This window comes from Xenopus laevis, chromosome 2S (genome assembly GCF_017654675.1).
Source record: "Xenopus laevis strain J_2021 chromosome 2S, Xenopus_laevis_v10.1, whole genome shotgun sequence".
NCBI classification, from domain to species: domain Eukaryota; kingdom Metazoa; phylum Chordata; class Amphibia; order Anura; family Pipidae; genus Xenopus; species Xenopus laevis.
Window position 1 is genome coordinate 7,495,262 of NC_054374.1, and position 27,723 is coordinate 7,522,984.

The window sequence follows — 27,723 nt, forward strand, 5'->3', positions numbered from 1 at the left end:
GGTCCAAAACATGTTGCACACTACCTTTCTCCAATCAATCAAGTCCTATAAGTTCTTCTGGTGTATTGAGTAAATATATTACACAGGAGTGGAGAACAAACAGTTCTGCAAGCACTTTGGATAATTGGTGAGACAATTTGTGGTGGAACATAAAACCAGGGAAAATATTTAAAAGTAAAATAAATTCAGAAAACCTGAGCTAATGTTAGTGTCCTTTCGCCAAAAACCGGTGTAAAATTTGCAAAATGGCGCTGGGGTTTTTGGATAAATTGCTTAAAAACACAGGCAAATTTTCGCCGCTGAATTTTTGCGGCAGTTTCGCAAATGTATTCACCGGCGGCGAATCACGGGAATTCGCAGCGAATTCGCGCCTGCCGAATAAATTCGCCCATCACTACACGCCAACTGTACTTTTCCAGAGAATTATAAGGCTGGTCTACTGCAGGCATTATATTAACAGCTAAACATACTCTAACTGGCAGAAATGTGTTTTAAGTGTTTTAGGGGCAAATTCACCAAGGGTCGAATATCGAGGGTTAATTAGAAATTTAATAATCAGCAAACCTGTAGCATCAGTTTATATTACAGGGGAAGCTCATTTTCTGCTGGATAATTAGTGACGAGCCCTAAGCTTAGCTTCTCAACAGCCAATCAGAGCCCACTGAGCATGTGAGTGTCACAGACACTTTCCAAGATGGTGACCCCCTGTGACAAGTTTGAAGTCCTGGATCTTTGCTGCTATTGAGATGGTAATATAAGGTTTCATTCTATTTTAGAGCAGGGGTACATATTACTTATATAAACAGTGTTAAAGGGGCGGTTCACCTTTAAATTAACTTTTAGAATGTTATAGAACCGCCAATTCTAAACAACTTTTTAATTGGTCTTCGCTTTTTATTATTTGCAGTTTTGTTAATTATTTGCTGACTTCTTCTGACTCTTTCCAGCTTTCAAATGGGGGTCACTGACCCCATCCAGTTTTTATACAGGTCATGGAGTTCCATGCTTTGAATTTCTGGAGCAACAGGGAGAAGGCACGTATGATCAGTTGCCGGACAAGCCTTTAATTCTAAATTCTAAAAACTTTAATTCTAAAACAGTTTTTTTTATTTAGGGAAGAAACAGTAGATAGAATGTATCCATTAGTTTAATGATAGCAACTGTAGTTCAGCACAACGGGAGTCGCTCATTGTTGGTCCAGGAATCAATAAAAAGTCGAAAGAATATAAAGCAATAAAACGACATGTTTTCTAAAAGGTTAGTTAGTATTCTTTTATTTTCTTGCCTGTCCATGTATTTACAATGACACAGTTCTGCCCCCCGCTACATATGTGCGATATATTCAATTTGGTTCTGAAAATCTCAATAAAAGATTTCCTTTGGGAAAGTAGGGATACATATGTGTTGCTTTGTGTGCATAAGGAATTAAGTAGCCTCCCAGCAGGGTGCATTGTATTTTTTTTAAATCGAAATGAATGATAATATGGAAGCATGTGAGCGTAGCATTATATTCACTCATTTGTTTAATGTTTTCCTTCCATCGGACTTCAGTTGCCATGAATATTATGAAATAAATAAAAAGCAAAGAAAGAGAAATAATATACAAACCACAATTCTATGCAAATGATATCATAATATTTTTGTTGACAATAAAGACATGCCTGCAAAATGCTGCAGATCCTCATTATTGTTAATGGGAATCACACTGAAATTAATGTTGGATGCCGGTAGACAACTGCTTTGCTTAAACCTAATTTACCGGTGAACACATAAAGAGCCTTGTGAATTTATCCCTATACTTCAGTTCTGGAAAGTTTGGTCACCATGTGCTTACAGAATAAAAGAATAACATACTTTTCTCCCTGCATTCAGTCTAATTTGTTACTAATTCACAAGCAACTCAACTGCAGCTTTTTAGCTACTTCCTTGTCTTTCTGAGCTTATTATAAGTATATTTATATCTTTCTTGAGGTGCCTACTGCACATGTCCGATTTCCCTTGGAGCAGAGTCTGTGAGCATGCACAGTAGACACCACTTTCACCATTTTCACAGTCCAAGAGAAGGAGAAATGCAGAAAAAGAAAAGGGGCAGCACTTCATGCTAGATAAGGAAGTAGTTAAAAGAGCTGCAGGTGAGCTGTTTGTGATTTAGAAATGAAATAAGACTGAATGCAGGGGGAAGGTATGACATTCTGGCACTATTTAGAGTTATTTTAGAGATACAAAAAAATGGGGTAGGAGAAGGAAATGCTAAAATTAAGTAAGCTTTATCCAAAAGGTTTATATACTGTAAATACACCAGCAAACTCTCAAAGTAATGTAACTTTGAGTCCTCCGTCAAAAGAAACACAGCATTTCTTTCCTTCTATTGTGTACTCATGGGCTTCTGTATCAGACTTCCTGTTTTCAGCCTAAACCTCCAGGGCTTGGGCTTGAGCATGCTCAGTTTGCTCCTCTCTCCTCCCCTCCCTGCTGTAATCTGAGCCCAGAGCTAAGAGTGAGCAGGGAGAGAGTCAGACAGGAAGTGATGTCACACCAAGCTAATATGGCAGCTGCAATCGTAAACAAACAGAGAGCTTCTAGAGCTGTTTACCCAGATCTGGTAAAGGATTCTGCAGAATATAGTGTTATAGCTTACACTATTGTGGCTAATCTATTGGCAATAAACAGTTTTAGTAGCTTTCCTTCTCCTTTAAACTCTAAATTCAGTACAAAGCCACTACATAAAGGCACTATAAAGCTTGAATTAGCAACTGTTATTTTAGTTATAAACTCTATAAGTTAGAAAATGAAAGCAAAGATCTTTGTGTGTAGATCAAAATCAGAACTACGAAGCAAAACGTCAAACGTTTGCTCAGTTACACATGTGCACAGACCAGGGCCTCAGCTAAGACCTTGGAGATAGGAAGTCAATGACAGCACAGCATGGACTATAATAGTACCCACGGATGAAGCACTGGCCCAGGCTTTGGAGTATGAAATTGTAATTCCCTGGGGATAACTAAGAAATTGGCACCCCAATGATTAACTCTTTTCCTCTTAAGTCAATGCTAAGTATGTAGAATAAGACTTGTGAATACCTTCTGTTTTTAGAAGGCATTCACTGCATGTCTTGCTTTATGTAGGCTCTTCAACTCCATTTAGCCCTTCACAACCAGGCCCGGACTGGCAATCTGTGGGTTCTATACGGCTCCATAGAAAGTTACCATATAGTGGGCTGGTAGGGGGCTGTTTGGGCCTTTGTGTACTTGGAATGACAGGGCCTATTTTGACTCCCAGTCCAGGCCTGTTCACAACCCTAACCTTGATAGTTTTTCCATTTGTTTGCTTTCCAAGTCCTACTTCAGAAACCATATTCCAACATCTTGCAGTGATGTAAATTTAGGTGTATGGTTTTAAACTATTAGTTTTAAGCTGGCCATAGATGCAAAGATACAGCCATATAAAACAAATATTCGTACGATTTTGGGATTGTGTCCCAACATTTTTCGTACCGTGGACATTTATGGCCATTGGTCACACAGTCTATCGGACAGGTTCATTTATTTATATTGGCTACTGATAAGATCTCTGCATGTATTGTATGATATCAGTGGATGACAGTCACTACTATTTCGCTATAAAATCTGCAGGTCTGTGACCAGCTTTAAGCTGTGCTATTAAAGTGAATAGCTGATCACAGGGAAATTGTTATGGCTAGTATTGTAGAGAAGCCCGTAACTGCCAGGACCTAGCCCCTTAGGTGTAGCAGGAGAGCCCCACTAACTCCAGTGTTCACCGACGCCCTTCTGGGGCCTCAGACTTTCTGCTGCAGAGCAGGCAGGGGTCCTACCCATGGCCAAGGTGGTCAGAACGGTCAAAGTCGTGTCCAGGCAAGGGTCAGTGGCCGGCAGCAAGTCAAAAACCAGGCAAGGATGCAGAAAAATAGTTTGAGTGGAGTCAGAAATACTTACAACCAGCTTGGGCAATGACTCCTAAACAAAAAGCTCTCTTTATTTCGAATTCCGGTGTCAATTGTGACGTCAGCATGTTTGGTGGCGTCATGACGCACTGTGCGCCAATATAGGCGCGGAACGCTTCCAAAGGAATCCCAGGAACCGGCACGACTAAAAGTAAGTACACGTGACGCTCTCCCGGGGCTTCTTACAGAAATATTCATTTAAATGTCCTTTGTGCAGTTTGTATAAAGAGACAAGCAAATCTGTGATAAAGGAATCTTTGCAGGCTCTCTGAATTCTCTCAAAATAAAACAAATACAGCATGGGAAGTTATATCCAAAGAATTATATCTCATTAATTCCTGCATCTAAAGGATCCAATCACATACTGTCAATCAGAGGTTCACAGAGGGTCACACATTCTATAAATTCATTATAAATTCATTAATGCTGCTGCTCTCTCTGCTTTTGGTTTGTGCGTCTTTAGATGTTAGAAGGCTTTTAATTATCCTGCTTCTCCTACTCGCTTTTCCTTCTTATAACTGATTGCAGTTATATTTAAATGGACAGACGTGGACGTGTTCCAATTCTCCCAGCACTATACAGATTTTCAGTATGTCAATAAACCAAAATAATGAAAGTATGCAGGTAAGGAACCAGAGATTTCTGCCTCTATCCCTTGACTTTCTGGATGTTGTGCTTCAATGACAGATGGAGGCAGTGGTAATTATTTGTAGCTCCAGATATTGTTCCAATCACATAACAAAACATTACACTAACTAAATGTTTAAAGCATATGTTGGAAATGATGGAACACTATCCAGATCTGGGGGCGGGGGTTGGGTGCAAAAGCAATTGAGACTGAGAAATACGAAGAAAGAAGAAAACATTTTCTCAGAGCCCTGAAAACGGCTGCTGGATCAGAAAAGAACCACGGAGTCCAACTGGCAAAGCTTTCTGTGGGAAATGTTCTTGCTAATTATTATTATTGCACAATCCCCAGAGAGTAAGAATTCCTTCATCATATGGGAAATCAAAAAAGCAAGACGGGAATCTAAAAAGTCTTATAGGGCAGGAGGTAAGTACAGGGCTCTGTTACAGCCTGAACCCACTGGGTCTCTAACTTGAACATCTGAATAACGTGCAAGTTAAAGGGATACTGTTGTGGGAAAAAAAACATTTTTCAAAATGAATCAGTTAATAATGCTGCTCCAGCAGAATTCTGCACTGAAATCCATTTCTCAAAAGAGCAAACAGATTTTTTTATATTCAATTTTGAAATCTAAAATGGGGCTAGACATATTGTCAATTTCCCAGCTGCCCCCAGTCATGTGACTTGTGCTCTGATAAACTTCAATCACTCTTTACTGCTGTACTGCAAGTTGGAGTGATATCACCCCCCTTCCTTTTCCCCCCCAGCAGCCAAACAAAAGAACAATGGGAAGGTAACCAGATAGCAGCTCCCTAACACAAGATAACGGCTGCCTGGTAGATCTAAGAACAACACTCAATAGTAAAAACCCATGTCCCACTGAGACACATTCAGTTACATTGAGAAAGAAAAACAGCAGCCTGCCAGAAAGCATTTCTCTCCTAAAGTGCAGGCACAAGTCACATGACTGGGGGCAGCTGGGAAACTGACAAAATGTCTAGCCCCATGTCAGATTTCAAAATTGAATATAAAAAAATCTGTTTGCTCGTTTGAGAAATGGATTTCAGTGCAGAATTCTGCTGGAGCAGCACTATTAACTGATTCATTTTGAAAATTTTTTTTTCCCATGACAGTATCCCTTTAAGGGAATTGTAGGGGTGAGAGTAAAGTTGCCTACTTGCCACCCCCTGCTTGCCCTTATGAATACAGCACTGGTGATTGCAGGCATCATTCAATTCATGGGCTAAATGCTGGTCTCCAAGGTCCATTTTTGAGCACAGAGACCAACAGCAATTTTCAAAGAGAAGAGCAGAGGACAAATTTTTCCAGACTGTGCCTGTTTTTTGCATTTTAAACCGTGTTCTGCACAAAATAAATTTTTCCTATTATATTTTTAGCAAGAAACCCATCCCAAGCATGATAGAAAAAAATTGTAAAGAAAATATGAAGATTGTTATCCTTTATCAATCAGTGCTTTAAAACAATCCTTTTAATGGCAACATCTAGGGGCAAATTTACTTAAGGTCGAATATCGAATGGGTTAATTAACCCTCGATATTCGATTGTCGAAGTTAAATCCTTTGACTTCGAATATCGAAGTTGAAGGATTTAGCGCTATTCGTTCGATCGAACGATTAAATCCTTCGAATGGTTTGATTCGAAGGATTTTAATCCATTGATCAAACAATTTTTGTATAACCAAAAATGGCTAGCAAAGCCTATGGGGACCTTCCCCATAGGCTAACATTGACTTCGGTAGCTTTTAGGTGGCGAACTAGGGGGTCAAAGTTTTTTCTTAAAGAGACAGACAGTACTTCGACTATCGAATGGTCGAATAGTCGAACGATTTTTAGTTCGAATCGTTCGATTCGAAGGTCGAAGTAGCCAAAAAAAACATTCGAAATTCGAAGTTTTTTCCCTCTATTCCTTTACCCGAGCTAAGTAAATGGGCCCGCTAGTCTGTTGATCACCTGTGGCATGAAATAGTAAGAAAACCATAAGGAATGTAATTCAAGGCAAACTTCCAGTATGCATTAATAAAAAAAAAGCCAGTGGGAGTCATTTATAAAGTTCACGCAGCGCATATTTATTTGCAAATGGTTGTATTACATAGGGGCAGATTTACATACGTCTGAATTTTTTCTTCTGAAATCTTTACCATACTTTGCACAACTACATCAGGCATTATTTCATGGCGAATAGGTGTATTTATCAAAATACGAAACTGAACTGAGATCCTCTATTGTCCTAGACATGAGCCTACCCTAAAACAAATGTGGCATGAGCTTCAAATGTTAAAAAAAAGTGTAAATAACATGTATTTAATAGTCACAACTTGTAAACATAATCCCGAATTAACACAGAAAAAAAACCTTTGTTTTGTCTTTTTTAATTAGTTTTTTTTTTATTTAGGGGCTGATTTACTATGGGTCGAATATCGAGGGTTAATTAACCCTCGATATTCGACTAGGAATTAAAATCCTTCGACTTCGAATATCGAAGTCGAAGGATTTAGCGCAGATAGTTTGATCGAACGATAAAATCCTTCGAATCAAACGATTCGAAGGATTTTAATCCAACGATCGAAGGAATATCCTTCGATCAAAAAAAGTTAGCCGAGCCTATGGGGACCTTCCCCATTGGCTAACATTGACTTCGGTAGCTTTTAGATGGTGAACTAGGGGGTTGAAGTTTTTTTTAAAGAGACAGTATTTCGACTATCGAATGGTCGAATAGTCGAACGATTTTTACTTCGAATAGTTCGATTCGAAGTCGTAGTCGAAGGTCGAAGTAGCCCATTCGATGGTCGAAGTAGCCCAAAAAAAACTTCGAAATTCGAAATTTTTTACCTTCGAATCCTTCACTCGAAGTTAGTGAATTGGCCCCTTAATGTCACTGACATAATAGATCTAGGTTCATCTTATTAATTTCCCAGCCAGAACCTGACGAAATAGATTTTGGCGAAAAGGGTAACATAGAAAAGTTCATGCTTTAATAAATTTGTGGATAAACAATCGTTCGCCTCGCAACCTTTCTTGCGCTGAGCTTTTTCATTAGCAAATTGTCTACTTCAGCTTTTAGGAAATTGGCGATATCCCTGCGAATGGTTATTTTGGCAAATTTTTCACTTAAAAAATACTTAGTAAATTTGCCCCATAGTTTCAGGAGAGCAGAGAATACATCCACCTAGATAGGTACGGCTTTCAACAGCAAATGCATTTACAAATAACCACTAACAATCTTTAAGTTGCTAGAATTACATATTCTTTCACTACCTGAAGTTCCCCTTTAAAAAGAAAAAAAAGAAGTGGAAACTGAATTGTGCAGAGTATTCAAAAATAGTACAAAGGAAGCAAATTGCAAAGTAATCATTTATTCCTGACATCCACAAAACTGCATCGAATCACTTTCACTGGCTTAAAGAAGGAAAGTAAAGAAGTGATGTAAAGCAAATCTATAAACTTATATAACACATACAGCGAATTGATATAAATTAGGGGGAGATTTCAGTGACTAAAGAAAAACTGATCTTTGGTGAAATTAGTTTGTGGAAATGGACGTTGTTATTCCCAATAATTTGTACTGTGATTAAAGGTTAAACTTGTTTTTTTCAAAACGCATCAGTTAATAGTGCTACTCCAGCAGAATTCTGCACTGAAATCCATTTCTCAAAAGAGCAAACAGATTTTTTTATATTCAATTTTGAAATCTGATATAGGGCTAGACATTTTGTCAATTTCCCAGCTGCCCCTGGTCATGTGACTTGTGCCTGCACTTCAGGAGAGAAATGCTTTCTGGCAGGCTGCTGTTTTTCCTTCTCAATGTAACTGAATGTGTCTCAGTGGGACATGGGTTTTTACTATTGAGTGTTGTTCTTAGATCTACCAGGCAGCTGTTATCTTGTGTTAGGGAGCTGCTATCTGGTTACCTTCCCATTGTTCTGTTGTTTAGCTGCTGGGGGGGGGAGGGGGTGATATCACTCCAACTTGCAGTACAGCAGTAAAGAGTGATTGAAGTTTATCAGAGCACAAGTCACATGACTGGGGGCAACTGGGAAATTGACAAAATGTCTAGCCCCATGTCAGATTTCAAAATTGAATAGAAAAAAATCTGTTTGCTCTTTTGAGAAATGGATTTCAGTGCAGAATTCTGCTGGAGCAGCACTATTAACTGATTCATTTTGAAAAAAAATTTTTTTCCCATGACAGTATCCCTTTAAATGTAAATATTTTCAGTGCTCCAAGTGCCATCCCGCCGGCGTTTTAAATTCTAGCCAGTGGGAGGCAGTTTGGGGAGATTAGTCGCCCCGAAGAAGAGGAAATTTGTCGCCGGGCAACTAATCTCCCGAATCTGAGCGTGTGCCCTGACCCTCACACTGGAATGGAGAGTGGGATAAAACACCTTTGAGAAACTGAATAATAATGTTTATATGTTTATAATACACAAGAGCCCTGAATATCCTGTGCATTATAACCCTAATAATGAGTCTTAGTGATTAGTGATGGGCGAACAAATTCTTCAGATGCAAATTCGTAAAACTGCGTTGACAATTTACCAGCGAAAAATCGGCCATGTCAAAAAAAATTGTTGCACGGCGAAATTGGCATGTACATAAAAATTGTCACACAACAAAATTATTCAGACTCACATTGACTTTAATGCATTTGGACCAAATACTCCAACGTATAAAAATTTTCACTCGCACCAAAATTGATGCATGTCAAAATTATTTTGAAGCCCATTGACCTCAATATGTTTCGAAAATTTTTCGCAGTTTTGCGTTCGCAGTAAATTCTCGGGATAGATTCGCCCATCACTATTAGTGATGTCATCAGTTATAATTAATGCATAGTGATGTTATACATGTTACGTGACTCACAGAACCTGTAAATTACTGTGTTTTATAAAAAAAATAATGTACCCTTGTTGCAAATAATGAGGATATCAGAAATTGCAGTTCCATGACCTGCAACCTTGTGTCTTTAAATGATCATGAAATAACCTTAGATTTTACAATAGTGGGTACACTTTTTAGCACCTGTAAAGGACCCTTAAACGATATCTGTCCAGATAATAATTGGATAGGTTTTTAAATCTCATTGGACAAGGCTGCGTTGGCTACACTGTTGATACACTCCTCTCCTGATGGATTTCTGTAGGTTCCCATTATGATCTTTGGCCCTGGACCCAAACAATTGGATCACCCTTCTTGGTCATCATCATGGCGGACCTCTCCAAACAAGCAGATCAAACCGTGTAGGCCAGGTTTAGTAAGAAAATAGACTATTGTAAATATTCAGGGCTGGCACAATCAAAATTTTCAATTTGTTCATACTTTGCTTTTCGCATATAATTGGTGTGCCCTCCACCCATTATTGTTAGTGAGAAAGAAGAACCAGAGAAAGGAGTAGGAATTAATCAATCAATGAAAACTTTATAAGGAAATGGAGAGCTCCTTTGCGGGGTGCTCCTCTTTGTAGACCAGATGGCGCTTGTGTGATGTCATTGTGCCAAAAAAGAAAAATTCTAAATATAAGGAATGCCAAGATCCTTCTTGACCCCTTGGCTACCACATACTGGACTTTATATCTAGTGGTTCCTGCTTGGTCCAAACTTCTCCGCTAATTGAGCCGTGAGGCTCTGACAGAAAAATACCTGTAATCAAAAGTCTACATTTAGTCCACTCAACTGTGCCAATTCCAGATTTTTAACAAAGGAGCTTGTGAATGTAGCCTGAAAATGATCAACCCGATGGTCCCATACTTTGTTACAGTTGGCAACTCCTAGGGGCCGATTCACTAACTTCGAGTGAAGGATTCGAAGGTAAAAAACAAAGTTTTTTTTGGGCTACTTCGACCATCGAATGGGCTACTTTCGACTACGACCACGACTTCGAATCGAAGGACTCGAAGTAAAAATCGTTCGACTATTCGACCATTCGATAGTCGAAGTACTGTCTCTTTAAAAAAAACTTCGACCCCCTAGTTCGCCATCTAAAAGCTGCCGAAGTCAATGTTAGCCTATGGGGAAGGTCCCCATAGGCTTGGCTAACTTTTTTTGATCGAAGGATATTCCTTCGATCGTTGGATTTAAATCCTTCGAATTGTTCAATTCAAAGGATTTAATCGTTCGATCGAAGGAATAATCCTCCTACTATCTGTGTTAAATCCTTCGACTTTGATATTTGAAGTCGAAGGATTTCAATTCCCAGTCGAATATCGAGGGTTAATTAACCCTCGATATTCGACCATTAGTGAATCAGCCCCCTAGTTTTGACTCTTCTTGGTTGCACAGTAATCTTGCCAAAGTAGTGTTGTGCAGGACACTAGGAATGTTATATGTTATTATATTTCAATTTGTAGTTTACCTACATGTGGCTCATGAAGTTGGGGTCCAAATCTCCTCTCTTTCCTACCCTAAAACTGGTCCAGGCTGGCAAAGTGCATAAACGCAGCATCGGTGCCTTTTTTGGAATATGCAGCCTTCATAAATGACTCCATTTAGAGCCCAATGGGAGGGAAGTGAGATTTAATGCTCAGGGCTCACTGTTAAATATTTATTGCTGATGTAAAACATAACCCTATAGTGCACCTTGATATGTTATGACTGACTCACAATTAAGATGACATGTTGGGAATGGCATCTGATTCATTCCGTGTTTGTGCAGTTGGCGGAGCACACAGACACTAGCTTGTATACAGAATACTTCCAAATCCGAAATTCCTCGCATCACTGTTCTTCACTGACTCAGCAGCAGCCTCACAAATTCCTCCTTGAACAACTTTCACTGTTTTTCTGCCTCGACTATTACAGTGTGTCGCACAAAACCAACAGTTTACTAAAGCAGCTCATCTCTGCCAAACCACAATGGCTACAAGGATTCTGTTATATGACTTAGGCTTAAAAAATTCATGAAATTAATTCTATTCTATCATTATTTCATTGCTGCAGTTTCAGCCTCCAACTGTAAAAGTCTTTAGAATAAAGAGTAAAAATATAAATATTCTCATGTTTGTATATCGTTGTCTAATTCTGGGCAGTGTCATTCTGTGGCTACTAAAGCAAATAAAGTTCTTGTATAAAAAAGGGCATTAACTCAAGGGATGAAAACATAATTCTGCCTCTTTATAGGTCCCTGGTGAGGCCTCATCTGGAGTATGGGGGCAGTTTTGGACTCCAGTCCTTAAAGGGGAAGGAAACCTAGTTGGCGCAAAAAGCCTCCCCCCCTCCCGTGTGTTGCCCACCCTCCCCCTGGCCTACCCGTCCCGCTGGGCAAATGCCCCTAACTTGTTACTTACCCTTCTGCGCAGGTCCAGTCCAGGGAGTTCACAGGCGACTTCTTCTTCCACGAGATCTTCTTCCTGCTTTGAACGGCGTTTTGGCGCATGCGCAGTAGGAGCATTTCGCCAGTACGGATCTACTGCGCATGCGCCAAAAGTCACGAAGTACTTTTGGCCAATGCGCAGTAGATCGTACCGGCGAAATGCTTCTACTGAGCATGCACCGGTCAAAGAAGGAAGATGATCGTGTGGAAGAAGATGTCGTCTGTGAACTCCCTGGACTGGACCTGCGCAGAAGGGTAAGTAACAAGTTAGGGGCATTTGCCCAGCGGGAGGGGTAGGCCAGGGGGGAGGAGGGAGGGTGGGCAACACAGGGGAGGGGGAGAGGGTTTTGCACTGGAATGCACCGGAATGCACTGCCGGGTGATGTTGTGATGCTGATTCAGTTAATGACTATAAGAGGGACTTGGATGATTTCTTGGACAGACATAATACAAAGGCTATTGTGATACTAAGCTCTATAGTTAGTATAGATATAGGTAAATAGAATTTAATTAAAAGTAGGGAGGGGTGTGTGTATTGGGCTGGGTTTTCATTTGGAGGGGTTGAACTTGATGGACTTTGTCTTTTTTCAACCCAATTTAACTATGTAACTATGTAAATGCATTAAAAAAAAAAACTAATCTTTTTTCTAAAAAAAAATCTTTTTAACCTAAATCCTGGAGTTGGTGGTATCTGTGGAAGTCCCGAGTGCGCTGCCACAACTGCAGACTCTTGACATTGCCGTTTATCCTTAGCGACGGACTTGGGGCAGCTGCACCCGGGTCAGGATACGAATCTAGTAAGCGATAAATTTATTAAACAGCACGTAAAAGTTTTTCGGGAGGGGGTTGCCCCAGGTTCAAAGTGCAGGGTTTGGGCCAACGTGCACCTGAACCAACAGATGTAATTGGTGAGAAGCTGGAAAATATCTTATATTTTAACTTACCATTCCAATGACAGTAATTAATTGAAGAGCAAAAAGGCCCCTCGTATATCTGGGCGGTGGAATTGTTGGATTTGGTTCATTCGTTGGTCACCTTTGAGTTAACTTTTAGGGGCTGATTCACTAAGGGTCGAATATCGAGGGTTAATTAACCCTCGATATTCGACTGGGAACTGAAATCCTTCGACTTCGAATATCGAAGTCGAAGGATTTAGCGCAGATAATTCGAGCGAACGATCGAAGGATTATTCCTACGATCGAACGATTAAATCCTTCGAATCGAACGATACGAAGGATTTAAATCCAACGATCTAAGGAATATCCTTCGATCAAAAAAAGTTAGCCAAGCCTATGGGGACCTTCCCCATAGGCTAACATTGAGTTCGGTTGCTTTTAGATGCCGAAGTAGGGGGTCAAAGTTTTTTTTAAAGAGACAGTACTTCAACTATCGAATGGTCGAATAGTCAAACGATTTTTACTACGAATCCTTCGATTCGAAGTCGTAGTCGTAGTCGAAGGTCGAAGTAGCCTATTCGATGGTCGAAGTAGCCCAAAAAACCTTCGAAATTCGACGTTTTTTTACTTCGAATCCTTCACTCGAAGTTAGTGAATCGGCCCCTTAGTATGATGTAGAGAGTGATATTCATTATTTGTGGTTTTTGAGTTATTTAGCTTTTTATTTAACAGCTCTCCCGTTTGCAATATCAGCAATTTGGTTGCTAGGGTCCAAATTACCCTAGCAATCATGCGTTGATATGAGTAAAAGTCTGGAATACGAACAGGGGAGGGTCTGAACAGAAACATGGGTAATAAAAAGTAGCAAATAGCAATAAGTGTGTAGCCTTAAAGAGCATTTGTTTTTAGATGGAGTCAGTAACCCCTATTTGAAATCTGGAAAGTGTCATAAGAAAAATGCAAATAATTAACAAACTATTATGAATATTATATATATAATAATATTATTATAATATAATAAACAATTGAAAATGTGGCCATTCTATAACATACTAAAAGTTAACTTATAGGTGAACCACCCCTAAATACCAATGCTTAAGTAATAAAGTAGGATGGAGCACTCCAAACGCAGGCTCTGCTGCAACAAACTTTTATTCTATCACGACATGTTTCGGATCACATGGATCCCTTTTCAAGTGTGGAAGAAGGTAACGTTATGACTGAGAAGAGAGAGCTAAATCAGTCCGCCTAATGGTTAGTCCAAATCCTCCGTTCTGGTAACGGCAAACATACAATCCGAAAAAGGACTTCCCGAAAAACATCCACGTCGGAACCAATTATTCAAAATTTCTACAGATTTATTTGTAAATTCTTAAAAATACAAACCACAGGCAGGGGAATATGTAGCTCGACGCGTTTGGTGGCTGCTATGTTACTTTATCAGAAGCATTTCTCTTCCCTGCCTTCTATATGAGAAAGCCAGGAAGGAGAGATTGAGTGCCTCACGATGGATCGCCGCCCTGTCGCTGTTTCTGAAGAGGCGCGCAAGCAGAGAATCGGTAATTAATTTCTTAATAAAGACTTTGCGAATTGAAAGTTAAAACTGCCTTGGTGGTTCTTTTACATTTAGTAGAAACAAATTTTTTAAAAAAAATGTTTATATGTTACTAGTCCTTTAAGGGTCAAGGCACAAGGCACTCCTTAAGGCTCGAACTGCCTTCCCCTGCCTTCCCGAGGTCTAGAATGAAAATCGTTGGCAATCTGAGAGCTTTGTTTTCCGAAGTTACCTCACGAGGAAACTTCGGACAACAAAGAGTTCCGAGTGCCATCCCATCGGTGATTTAAATTCTAGCCAGCGGGAGGCAGTTCAGGGAGATGAGTCGCCCCGAAGAAGGGGAGATTTGGTTTGGTTATATACTATTTTGCCTGATGTTTTTGTTTTTCTTGGCTTATTTTCCTTAGGCCTAATAGTTTTCATATACAAGTTGTATATTCTTGTACTGTAAACTGCATGGTATATGATCATATGTATTTTCATCATTTTGCTTTGTTTTTTTGCATTTATACTTTGTTACAAAGTAAATCTTTCATGCTTTGGAAAACCCAATAAAAATGTTAAAACAAAAAAAAGAAGGGGATATTTGTCGCCAGGCAATAAGAGCAGTACGCATCGGAGTGCGAAGATCATGATTGCGGGCAATCCCACCGGCCCCTAGAACACACAAGACCACCAAATAACCTCACACTTGTACTATGAGCTATCTCCCATATCCCTGTATTCCCTCACTTGCTAAACACCATCCAACCCCTTCTTATACCTATCTAATGTATCAGCCTGTACCACTGATTCAGGGAGACAATTCCACATCTTCACAGCTCTCACTGGAACAAACCCCTTCCCAAAATTTATTCAGAACCTCCTTTTTTTGGCTAGGAATTCTCATAATTCTAAAAATTTTTGTGGTTTTAGAGGAAATCCTGAAGGATTCCTGGTTGTTCAAATGATTGCATAGGTCCTATATGCTTTTCTTAATGTTCCTTAAAGGAACAGTAACACCAAAAAATGTAAATGTTTTAAAGTAATGAAAATATCATGTAGTGTTGCCCTGCACTGGTAAAACTGATGTGTTTGCTTCAGAAACACTACTATAGTTCATAGAAACAAGCTGCTGTGGAGCAATGGCGGAAATTGAAAAACGGCTAAATGGCACAGGTTAACTAATGGATAACAGATAACACCATTATACAGACAGAGCTTATCTGCTATCTGCTGTGTAACCTGAGCCTTTTCTCCTTTGAATGGCTGCCCCCATTGCTACACAGCAGCTTATTTATATAAACTATAGTAGTACTTATCTGTTATCTACTGTGTATCCTGTGCTTGAATGGCTGCCCCCATTGCTACACAGCAGCTTATTTATATACCTGTAAACAATAGTAGAGTTTCTGAAGCAAACAGCAGTTTTTACTTTAAAACACTTTTATTTTTTGACGTTACTGTTCCTTTAAGCTATGATGTAGCGGTTCGAAGTTAAAGCCAAGGGGAAATATAAGATGATCTAGACTCTAACAGATGCTGAAGAAATATGGTGGGATTTGCAGTACAACTGCAGTGCCACATGTTATACACCACATTGCTCTATGATATCATTTGCTTTACCTGTTCTGGTGGCTGTTTAACCATCAACCAAAGCAAACACCTTGAAGTGAAAGCATAATCACCATTAAGAACTTGAGATAGGGAGAAGTACAGTAAACAAGAGAAAACATAGTGGTAATTGCAGTAACCCTGCTTTGATGCTTATCTGATAAATAAGGGGGTAAAGAGACTTACAAACAATTCAGCTTTGCAAAGAAACCATTAATTTGTTTTATCTCATTTGGGTGTTTACTGGCAAAACAAGAAACCTTGAGAAAATGAAAGCTGAATAAAAAGAAAGCTTACGTTAGATGTGTTGTCACATAACAAAAGATCCGACATTTCTTTACACAACAATATTCAACTCTGTGGTTGCTTAATAAATAATCGATGACAGATCTATAGTTTTGGTTATTTACTGACACAAATAGGGCGAAGAGGGAAACTGAAGTTACCCCATATTTGGTTTGCAAATAAATTAGATGACCAGTATATAACTCCATCCCTTCTCCCTTTGTTGTGACTGTTTTGTTAGCAAGAGTCCAGTAGGTGGGAGGGGGGTTCATTGCACTGGTATAAAACATCTAATCTAAGGATAAAACATGGAGTAAGTTCAGCACATGTTGTACAAGGAAGTATACTGTCATTGGGTCAAATAAAGGCGATAAGGAAGAAGTCACCTTTATATACAGTAAGTTCTGTTTCCACTTGGTTGGTGTTTTTGATTGACCTGCTCAGTTTAAAGTTAATGTAAAAAGATGCTCTATGGCACCCTGTTTTGCCATTACAAAAGCAAGGAGGGGGTTGTGGCAAAGCTGTGGATGCAGAATCCAAGCAAAGAATCAAGGGGGATGACCATGTCCACCAACATTGAGCCCTCTTAGTATGAAAGATGCAAATCTCTACTCCCCTGGAACAAGGTTAGTCGTTTCATGGACCTTAAATAGCTGATCCCAACCTCAGCTCTTGAGGTAGAACAGGCTAATGGGGATACCCCTGTCCCCCAACTTTAATTCTTGTGTTACACACCCCACTAGCAAAGGATTGGGTTAGAGAAGGGTCTCAAACATCCTTTAGGGCAGAGACACACGGTCAGATTCGGGGAGATTAGTCGCCATTTTTGTGAATATGGAGAAAGTATTTCACACCAGTTTAACCACCACTTTTATTCCAAAAATGGGCTCTCTCCATTTTTGTGAATTCCCCCTAATATGGTGCAGGAAATAGTTAGAAATTAATGACCATTTGCATTGCTTTTTTGGAGATTCCCAACTACCCCTGCCATTCTACTTTATTACTAGGGATGCACCGAATCCACCATTTTAGATTCGGCCGAATCCCCGAATCCTTTGCGAAAGATTTGGCTGAATACCGAACCGAATCCTAAAAAAAAAAACATTTTGTTACTTCCTTGTTTTTTCACAAAAAGTCAGCATATGCAAATTAGGATGTGGTTCAGCCAGGCAAAAGGATTTGGCTGAATCCTACTGAAAATGGCCGAATCCTGGCTGAATCCCGAACCGAATCCTGGATTCGGTGCATCCCTACTTATTACAACCATGTATTATGTTGCACAAAAGCCCAATCTGTGCAGGTCATCAAGAAGCAAGTCCTACATGAACCTAATACAACATCTTGGCTTCATTAAATGTGTGACCACTGGCAGTACAGGCCACCGAGTGCCACTCAGATTTTTCATATTTTAATGAGCATTATAATGAACAAGAGGAAACTGATGTCTGCGCGGCTGTTATTTCATTGTGACTCGCTACAGAAAACATTTCATTATTTGTGGGCAACATACAGTATATGTGGTTCACATTTCTCTGTGCTGTTTCGCTAATATTTGAAATAGTCATGCTGTACAGCTTCAAAAAATGTCTCCTTTTTTCTATTTCTAATAAATATCCAGGACCTGGGTTATATTTACGGGTAGGGGACCTTTCCATAATTTGGATCAACAAATCTAAAGTCTACTAAAATAAATGAATATAAATATTAAATAAGCCCCTATTTCTTTTCCACCAATATGGATTCATGCAGCCTAGTTGGAATCAAGTAAGAGGTAATATTTTATTATTACAATGAAAAGGGAAATTGTTTTAAAAATAGAATTATCTGCTTCAAATTGACTCTACGGGAGATGGACTTTCCATAATTCAAAGCTTTGGGTTGGGATCTCATACCTGTATTATGTTTTTGGTCAAAGAGCCAGTTCTGCACTATATCCCATTTAGGAGCAAGATGATTACACAATGATTATAACAATGATGCCATACAAAGAGGTCTGTGAAGATCTTGAGCGGACTGAGGGCCGTAGAAATCCCTTGGAGGGCCACATGCAGCATTTAAAGTTGGACAGTCCTGACTCAAGGAATTCTGAGACGTTTGACGTTGACAAGCTGTTTTATCCATAACGGCAGTGGTGTAACTAGATGCTACTGGGCCCCACAGCAAATTAATTGTAGGGTCCCCAACATATCCAGAGATTGTCTTGTTTTATCAAAATAAGTTGAAATTGCTCATTATTTGGGCCTCATGGGGCCCATTATACCTCCTGCAGCCGCAGGGTCTCCTTCCTCTGTAGTTACACCCCTGCATACTGGTACTGTTATTATCTAATTGGCACCTGTCCACTAGTGAGGGGCGAATTTGCGGCGTTTCGCTTTGCCGAAAAATTTGTGAAATTCGCAAAACGGCGAAAAAAATTTTTCTTAAATTTTCGCTGGCGTTTCGCGAATTTATTTGCTGGCGGCGAATCGCGCAAATTCGGGCCTGGCGATTAAATTCGCCGATCACTACTGTCCACTACAAATGGGCAGTAATCATACAGAGTCCAAAGGAAAACACAGCTATGGACATGTTACTCCAAATATCTGCTCCTGCAATTATCTCATGTAATTGTCTGCATGGAAACCGATTAAAATCCTTACCCCTTGGAAATTTGCCGAAAAATTTGAGAAACGGCGAAAAATGTGCGAAACAACGGCGTCTCGTTTTTGGTGAAATTTACAATTTTTTTTTGACGTTGGCGAGTTTTCGCCAATTTATTCGCCAGCGGCGAATCGCGGGATTTCGACACAAATTCGCGCCTTGCGAATAAATTCGCCCATCACTATTCTGTAATTTAGATCTTCATACCTTTAGTCTACTAGACAATCATGTAAACATGAAATAAACCCAATAGGCTGGTTTTGCTTCCAATAAAGATTAATTATATCTTAGTTGGGATCAAGTACAAGGTGCTGTTTTATTATTACAGAGAAAAAGGAAATCATTTTTATAAATGTGGATTATTTGGATAAAATGTAGTCTATGGGGGTTGGCCTTTCCATAATTGAGAGCTTTCTGGATAACGTGTTTCTGGATCGCATACCTGTATATTAATTAGAATACAATTAATGCTGACAGATTCCTAAACGGAACACATACTGAAATGGCAGCATCTGCCAAACTAAGGAAACGATCGTCTATTATGCAAGAATCAGTAAAACCAAAATATGTGTAACAATATTACCTGTGCGGCGGGGTCGCCCGCCGCGTGGTTCCTTGGCGCCGGATCCAGCACCATCTTGATTTCTAGGGCGCGTGGGGCGCCTGAGTGGCTCTTAAAGGTACAGGCGCCCTGGTGTGATTACTGATTAAATTAAGGAATGTTCACCTGGAACATCTAGGATCTAGGGGTCTTTGTAGATAACACGTTGTCTAATTCTGGGCAGTGTCATTCTGTGGCTACTAAAGCAAATAAAGTTCTTGTATAAAAAAGGGCATTAACTCAAGGGATGAAACATAATTGTGTCTCTTTATAGGTCCCTGGTGAGGCCTCATCTGGAGTATGGGGGCAGTTTTGGACTCCAGTCCTTAAGAGGGATATAAATGAGCTGGAGAGAGTGCAGAGACTAAGTGCAACTAAACTGGTTAGAGGGAGGGAAGAGTTAAATTATGAGGGGAGACTGACAAGGTTGGGGTTGTTTTCTCTGGAAAAAAGGCGCTTGTGAGGGGACATGATTAGACTTTACAAGTACATTAGAGGACATTATAGACAAATATCAGGGGACCTTTTTACCCATAAAGAGAATCACGTACCAGAGGCCTCCCCTTCAGACTAGAGGAAAAGAAGTTTCATTTAAAGGAACAGAGTAGGGGGTTCATCACAGTGAGGACAGTGAGGTTGGGGAATGCACTGCCGGGTGATGTTGTGATGCTGATTCAGTTAATGACTATAAGAGGGACTTGGATGATTTCTTGGACAGACATAATACAAAGGCTATTGTGATACTAAGCTCTATAGTTAGTATAGATATGGGTATATATCATTTATGTGACAGTAGGGAGGGGTGTGTGTATGGGGCTGGGTTTTCATTTGGAGGGGTTGAACTTGATGGACTTTGTCTTTTTTCAACCCAATTTAACTATGTAACTATGTAACGTTTTGAAGCGAAAATTTATTGTATTTAAGGCCCATTCTGACCCCCAGCCAGTGCCCGTGATAGAACTTGTTTCTAGTGGTTCCTGAGTCTTGTGCATCCGATCTGTTCCGTATCTTGTCTGTTTGATTACCCGTGTTTGACCCTGCCTGTTCCTGACTACTCTGAACTCTGTATCCTGACCCTCGCCTGCCTACAACAACTCTTCCTGCTTAACCCCTTGATTGACAACCCGGTTTGACCCTTGCCTGCCTGATGATTCTTGATATCTGCCTGCCTCGACCCAGCCTGTCTGATGATTCTCTTGCCTGCTCCATTTGTACCGTGACCTTCGGCCCAAAAGACTCTGCTATCAGCCGTGCCCCTTTGCCAGCCAGAACATCTCACCTTCACCTCTCGTTAAGTCCAGGTGGCACCCAAGTAAGCTGAGGGCTCCTCCCGAAGCCCAACGGTGGTCACACTACTGGTGAAGCCGAGCCGAGACCAGGGTGCTTGGCACTTGTTCTGGTATTGGGTGCCGGTCGTGACAATATGAAATGGTTCGGTGTGCCTTTAAATACAATGCTCGACACTGCTATTTCCTTCCAAGTAGGAAATGAACATTCTGGGCTTTGTCTTCTCTTTAGAGAGCCATTGTTTGTCTCATTGGAGTGTGATTTTACTGCTTTTAAAAATAAACATATAAGGAAAGAGTGGGATTTAGAGAGAGGAAATAGAGAGTTTTTGGATTCTTTCACCTTGACTAAATCCTAGACTTTTGCATTTGGATCTTTGATATATTAATGATACATCTAGGAGACCAAAATGTGCACAACATCAGCCTACTTACACCAGAATTATACCAGCAATATATAAAATAAAAATCAGACAAATTTCCCTGGCAGATATGTAGCCTCACTATTAGTTTTCCAAAGCTTCCTCCCTCCCTGCTCTAAAGCCTCTTCCTCAGTAGAAAAAAAGAAAATACACTCTTGTACTTGCCCAATTGGGTGTCAATGATGAGGTGGGACTTGCAAGAAATAATTCCTGTACAAGGAAGAATTATTTACATATTAGAATTCCAAATTAAAGGGTTTGTTTAGCAAATCAGAGCTTTGTGCCAAGTGCAAATTTCAGTCACAACCTCAACGTAACATTTTAGTCCAAAATTACAGGAGAACAGCGGGTCAACCATTAATCTGCAACTTGCCAGCTATTTAACAATGCTGCAAATGTAGAGTTTGTTTTTAGGTAAATAACCTACATGTTTCAGCACATGCTTATTTATCTGCAAATAGTACCATTTTCAGCACACCATATAGATAATGCTATTAGTGCAAATCAGTTGCATATGGTAATGGTAGAACAGTTTATTGTGTTAATTCCAGGTTTCCTTTGCATCTGCACAATCCTCACTTGCACACATCTGGGTGCAATCCCTTAAAGGGATCCTGTCATCGGAAAACATGTTTTCTTCAAAACACATCAGTTAATAGTGCTGCTCCAGCAGAATTCTGCACTGAATCCATTTCTCAAAAGAGCAAACAGATTTTTTTATATTCAATTTTGAAATCTGACATGAGGCTAGACATTTTGTCAATTTCCCAGCTGCCCCTGGTCATGTGACTTGTGCCTGCACTTTAGGAGAGAAATGCTTTCCGGCAGGCTGCTGTTTTTCCTTCTCAATGTAACTGAATGTGTCTCAGTGGGACATGGGATTTTACTATTGAGTGTTGTTCTTAGATCTACCAGGCAGCCGTTATCTTGTGTTAGGGAGCTGCTATCTGGTTACCTTCCCATTGTTCTTTTGTTTGGCTGCTGGGGGGGAAAAGGGAGGAGGTGATATCACTCCAACTTGCAGTACAGCAGTAAAGAGTGATTGAAGTTGATCAGAGCACAAGTCACATGACCAGGGGCAGCTGGGAAATTGACAATATGTCTAGCCCCATGTCAGATTTCAAAATTGAATATAAAAAAATATGTTTGCTCTTTTGAGAAACGGATTCTGCTGGAGCAGCACTATTAACTGATTCATTCCCATGACAGTATCCCTTTAATCTCCAATAGACTCCATTTTAATGAAATCGTTTCAGATGATGAAAATAATTTCCTTTTTTCTCTGTAATAATAAAACAGTACCTTGTACTTGATCCCAAGTAAAATAGATTTACTCCTTGTTGGAGGCAAAACCAGCCTTTAGATTAGATTCTATTCATGTTTAAAGGATTCTTTAGTACACTTGAGGTATGATTTATCAGGAAGACCCCAGGTCCTGAGTATTCTGGATAACAGATCCCACAGATCCCATAGCTGTAGTCACTTACATATGCAAGGGTCTATACCTAGTAGCCATCTTGTGACATACATAAACACATAGGGGCAAATTCAATAAAGGGCAAAGTGGCTGAAGCTAGTGATGGACAAATTTATACGCTAGGCGCAAATTTGCGGCGAATTCCCACGATTCGCCAAACCGCTGCGAAAATTCGCCGGCGTCTTTTTTTCTGGACGCCAGAGCAATTTTGGCAAAAACTGACACCAGTGTCCAAAAAAATGGACATCTGCATCAAAATGGACGCTGGCGTCAAAAACAAGATGTTTCGCGGATTTTCCGTAGTTTTGCGGATTTCGTGGGAAATTCGCTAATTTTTCCGGCAAAACGCCCCAAATTCACCCATCACTAGTCGGCACTAGCAAAAAATTGCCAGAAATCCCATCATCATATCCTGTCTGTCGGAAATGCATTAAAGTTTAAAAAGTGTTGGCGACTTTTTCTTTTTTTAAGCGGGATTGCCTGCAAAAGTCCTAACTTGAACTTTTTTGGGTTAACTTTTTTCCCCAGACATTTGAGAACATATGAAACATTCATTTTACAGTGGGCTCCTTTTGTCTTTATTTTGTTTCCTTGGACATGTGTAATAATAAGTGACCACTTCAAGCATTTGCACCAACATCTCCAATAAAGACGTCCATCCAGCTTTAATGTAGTCGCCCTATTCAAATACTAGCAAATTTTCGATAGTTTTCATACTGAACAGCAGTACAAAGAAATACATGAAGGAATATCGTTTAACCAATAGAGCAGCGTAATAACGGTGGAAGGAAAGGAGTCCTCACTATTGAGTAGCCCATTAAGCCACAAATATCAACACATGAGAAGTACCTGATAATGCAGTTATGGTATTGATTCGAGTTCTATTACATAATTAAATCAGTAAATGTCTGAGCAGATTGTATTATGATAATCCCAAATAAAAATCAACCCTGCTTCCAATATGCAATTAAACGGAAATGATCTCTGCTGCAGCTTTATTTCCTCTGCTGCAAATCAATAGAATGTAACTGATATCCCTAAGAGCAGGTTGTGCTAATTATGACAGCCCTTAATTACAGGTCTTGTATATTTACACTAGAAATCTATCTCTTAACTTTCCTAGAGAAAGGAACTATATCTGTGCAATCCATTTTAAATTGACAACAGAATCCATGGCAGCTACAACTGGGTCCCCCCCCCCACGTTACCCAAATGCAGATGTTTCTCAGAGATGATACAAGAAGCAAGATGTTTGCATGTAGGGATGCACTAAGGGGCAGATTTACTAAAGGGTGAAGTGGCTAACGCTAGCGACTTTTCGCCAGAAATCACATCTGCAGTGACATCGCCAATTCACTAACAGGCGCAGATGACAATTCGTTAGCGAAAGAGATTGCTGCTACCGTTCATTTGCATTCTATCGCCAGGCGACTTTTTGCTCAGGTGAAATTCACTAAAGGGCGGATTTTACTGAACGTCTTTCACCAGAGTTGCCTTCGCAACCTCAGACCAGTCGAATTGCTTAAATGAAGCTTCATCCTCCTTAATCTTATGTCTCTTACATCATATCCTGTCTGCCGAAAATGTATGCATGCAAAGTTGCCAAAACACTGGCGACTTTTGCTTTTTTTTAAGAGGGATTGCCTGCAAAAGTCCTAAATTAAACTTTTTTGGGTTAACATTTTTCCCCAGACATTTGAGAACATATGGAACATAAACTATACAGTGGGCTCATGTGTAGGGCATTATATTAACTCTCTTGTCTTTATTAAGGTTCCTTGGACATTTGTAATAAAAAGTGGCCACTTCAAGCATTTGCACCAATATACAACTTTAATGTACTGCCCTATTCAAATTGACCTAAGCGTAACATCACTAGCAACTTTTCTCTAGGCATAAACGAACACTAGCGAATCTTCGCTATGAAATCTTTGTCGCCCAGCGACAAAACTCCTCTTCCTTGGGGCGTCTAATCTCAGTTCGGATCCCGACGAAGAGGCGACATCACCGGGCGACTAAATCTCCCCGAATCTGAGCATGTCTCTTCCCTTAAGCCTTATACATAACAGAAGTCTGGCTATGAGTTATAGTCACATTCAGCTGAACATATATAAAGAGTAACGCTTACTATTTGGTATCGTACAGGTACGGTGCTGCACTTAAAGGACATGTGAACCCCAAAAATATTTTTTTGCCTAATAAAAGAAAACATAATTCTAAGCAACTTTGCAATATACATTCATTACAAATTTTCTATGTTTTTTGCATTATTCTTATATGTATTGCTATTTAAAGCAGTGTCTGTCCCTTTCTATTCCCTGCCCTGATGGCTCTGACTTTTGAAACAATGTAACACAAGCCAACGGATTGACAGACCTGTCTTTGCTGGAGGAGATTGGCTTTTGCAACTATGTGTAAAAAGTAACAACCAGGAGTTAAGCAAATGCTGCTTTCAGTAGCAATTACATTTGCAAATAACTTTTAAAGCACTAACAATTTTTAATAAATTCATATTGGAAATTTGCTTATAATTGCGTTTTCTTGTATTAGGCAAAAAAATGATTTTTGGGGTTGGCATGTCCTTTAAGAGTAATACTTATTGCATAACTTTCAGCAGCTGTTTGCAGACTTCCCACTAGATAAGTGTAAATACAGCAGATAGCTTCACACATACCTGTCAGCTGCAAGGGCCGTCAGGGTGAAAACAGACACCCCCACTGAGGTTAATTGTATAAAAGGTATAAGCTTACAGCCCACACGTCCGAAAAGCCATTTATCTGCCAGAAATCTACTGGCATCCACCGGGGCACATGTCACCAACAGTAGCAAATCCCCCAAAGCCAGACTGGAGATAAACAGGTTGGGGACATTTCTCATGGACTTGACAGTGCAGAATATCTTGATCAAAGTGATATTTCCAATGAGTCCGATTAGAATGATGATCCCATAAATTGGAACGATGGCATAGGTCACCCCGGGATAGAACCAGTCCTCGCTAGAATGATTGGAGCTCTGATTCAGGCAGGAGCTGGTAAGGGCAAAGTCTGCTTCCAAGTCTAGTAAAAGACAGCCTTCTGGATTCATCGTTGGTAGCCTTCTCTTTAATTCCCCCCGCCAAGTAATCGGTTTTTTATCTTCATGGGATTTTAAAAATTGAAAAAGCTTCAGGCTCAGCCTCGTGCCACCTGTTTTTAAAGTCATTTAAACTTGCCCTTCTCGAGGAAGATTCTTAGGGCTTCTTCATTTGCTCTTCATATTCATATTTCAGAATCTCCAAACTGAAAAGACAAAGTCGTCTCTCTAGGGAAGATGCCACGTTTCTATTGGCAGCAGGGTGCATGGTCAATACTTTGTACAATTCATTTGCTGAAGAGAGGCAGCCTTAACTCTCACTCTGATCTGCAACTGCCTTGCCTGGCAGTCTGGATTTGAAATGAGCAGCTATCTGGTAGTCTGGGATTTTATAGGCGGAATCCTGTGAATGTCATTTGTTCACCTGCTCACACAGCAGAACAATAGCAGAAGCTGGGGAAGTAGCCTGGTGTTGCAGTAAACTGAGCTTTCACTTGGAAAATGCATGGGAAGCCATCTACTGGCAGAGATAATCAGTGACACAGAGCGCGGATTCCCTTTCGTTCCTGGGAATTAATCTACAGGATTTTTTTTTGATAGAGGCATTTATTCGGGGACTGGGAAGTAACATAACGATAATGACATTGCAAGTTATAATCTAATCAGTTGTCTGTACAGTGTTACAAAATCTTTAATGTTTGGAAATGTGCCCCTCTGAGAATTAACTATTCCGTTTTCAATAAATATATTACAGTCCAGGTACAGGATCCGGAACCTGAAAACCTGTTATCCAGAAAGCTCTGCATTATGGAAAGGCCATCTCCCACAGACTTCATTTTATCCAAATAATCCTAATTTTTAAAAATGATTTCCTTTTTCTGTGTAATAATAAAACAGTACCTTGTGCTTCATCACAACTAAGATATAATTAATCCTTATTGGAGGCAAGACAATCCTAATGTTGAATTGATATGTTAGCAGACTAACGGTACGGAGATCCAAATTACATTTTTATGGAGATCCAAATTACGCATTCTCAATAACAGGTCCTATATATGTATTATACAGAAAGTAGATGTTTCTAGGATTTCTGTTCATGGCACTTTCTTGCGCAGTAATTAGCTAGGCTGTTTATAAAAAAACTGATCTGCAAAAAGTTGTTTGCTTACATATAGGAGCTTCACTATTTGCCTAATTATCCCACTCTCTGTAAGATCTATAAATATTGGTGAGTGATTATATCCCATGTCCACCCTTAGGGCTGAACTCCACGGCGCGTTGATGCCCAATTCCAATGCCGACATGCATGCGACGTGTCGAATGTGCAGAAGATAATGGAACTGGACGGGAAATCGCAGGTACAAACTACATGTATCCAACTGTCGGATGAAGATACAGTGTGCAGCGTTCACATCTGACAGTTGGATACATGAAATTTGTACCTGCAATTTCACATTCAGTTTCATTATCGTCTACACCTCCAACACGTCGCATGCGCGTCATCCCATGGCCACAAATCGGACATCAACGTGCCATGAAGTTCAGCCCTTAGACTGTCTGGCTAATCAGCTGTATAGAGAGCAATTCTCCTGTTTTCTGAACACCTTCAGTTTAGCAGCAAAAGATGAGGGAGCTGCCAATAAACTGAAGTGCTCTGCAAACTCACTCTCTCTCATTGCTCATCTCTCATTTGTAATGTGTCCGGCCAGGTCTGAAATGTCAGGGTTGGCCTTATATGCAGAGCCATAAAGACTAAATAGTGCTTTTGTGCCCCCCCCACTCATACCATCTAAAATTACAGTTGCACTGCTAGCGCACCTTTATACTGTAAGGGGCCTATTTATTAAACTCAAAAAAACGAAAAATTTTTGAGAATAAAAGTATTTTTCAAGATTTATTAAGCTGCTAACAATTCCTATCCAAAAATACTCCATCTATACTCCATCTAAAATTGGGAATCTCCCTCCCAGAGTCAATCAGACA

At 39.9% G+C, this 27,723-nt stretch overlaps 1 protein-coding gene across 1 annotated transcript in view; it reads right to left on the minus strand.

Annotated features, from left to right (window-relative positions):
- Positions 1-26,181, minus strand: part of grpr.S (gastrin releasing peptide receptor S homeolog) — a 46,555-nt gene extending 20,374 nt beyond the window's left edge. Inside the window, exon 1 of the mRNA XM_018248703.2 lies at positions 25,343-26,181. Coding sequence (XP_018104192.2) covers positions 25,343-25,869 — 527 coding nt within the window. The 5' untranslated portion in view covers positions 25,870-26,181. The remainder of the gene's footprint in view (positions 1-25,342) is intronic.
- Positions 26,182-27,723: the final 1,542 nt, after the last annotated feature.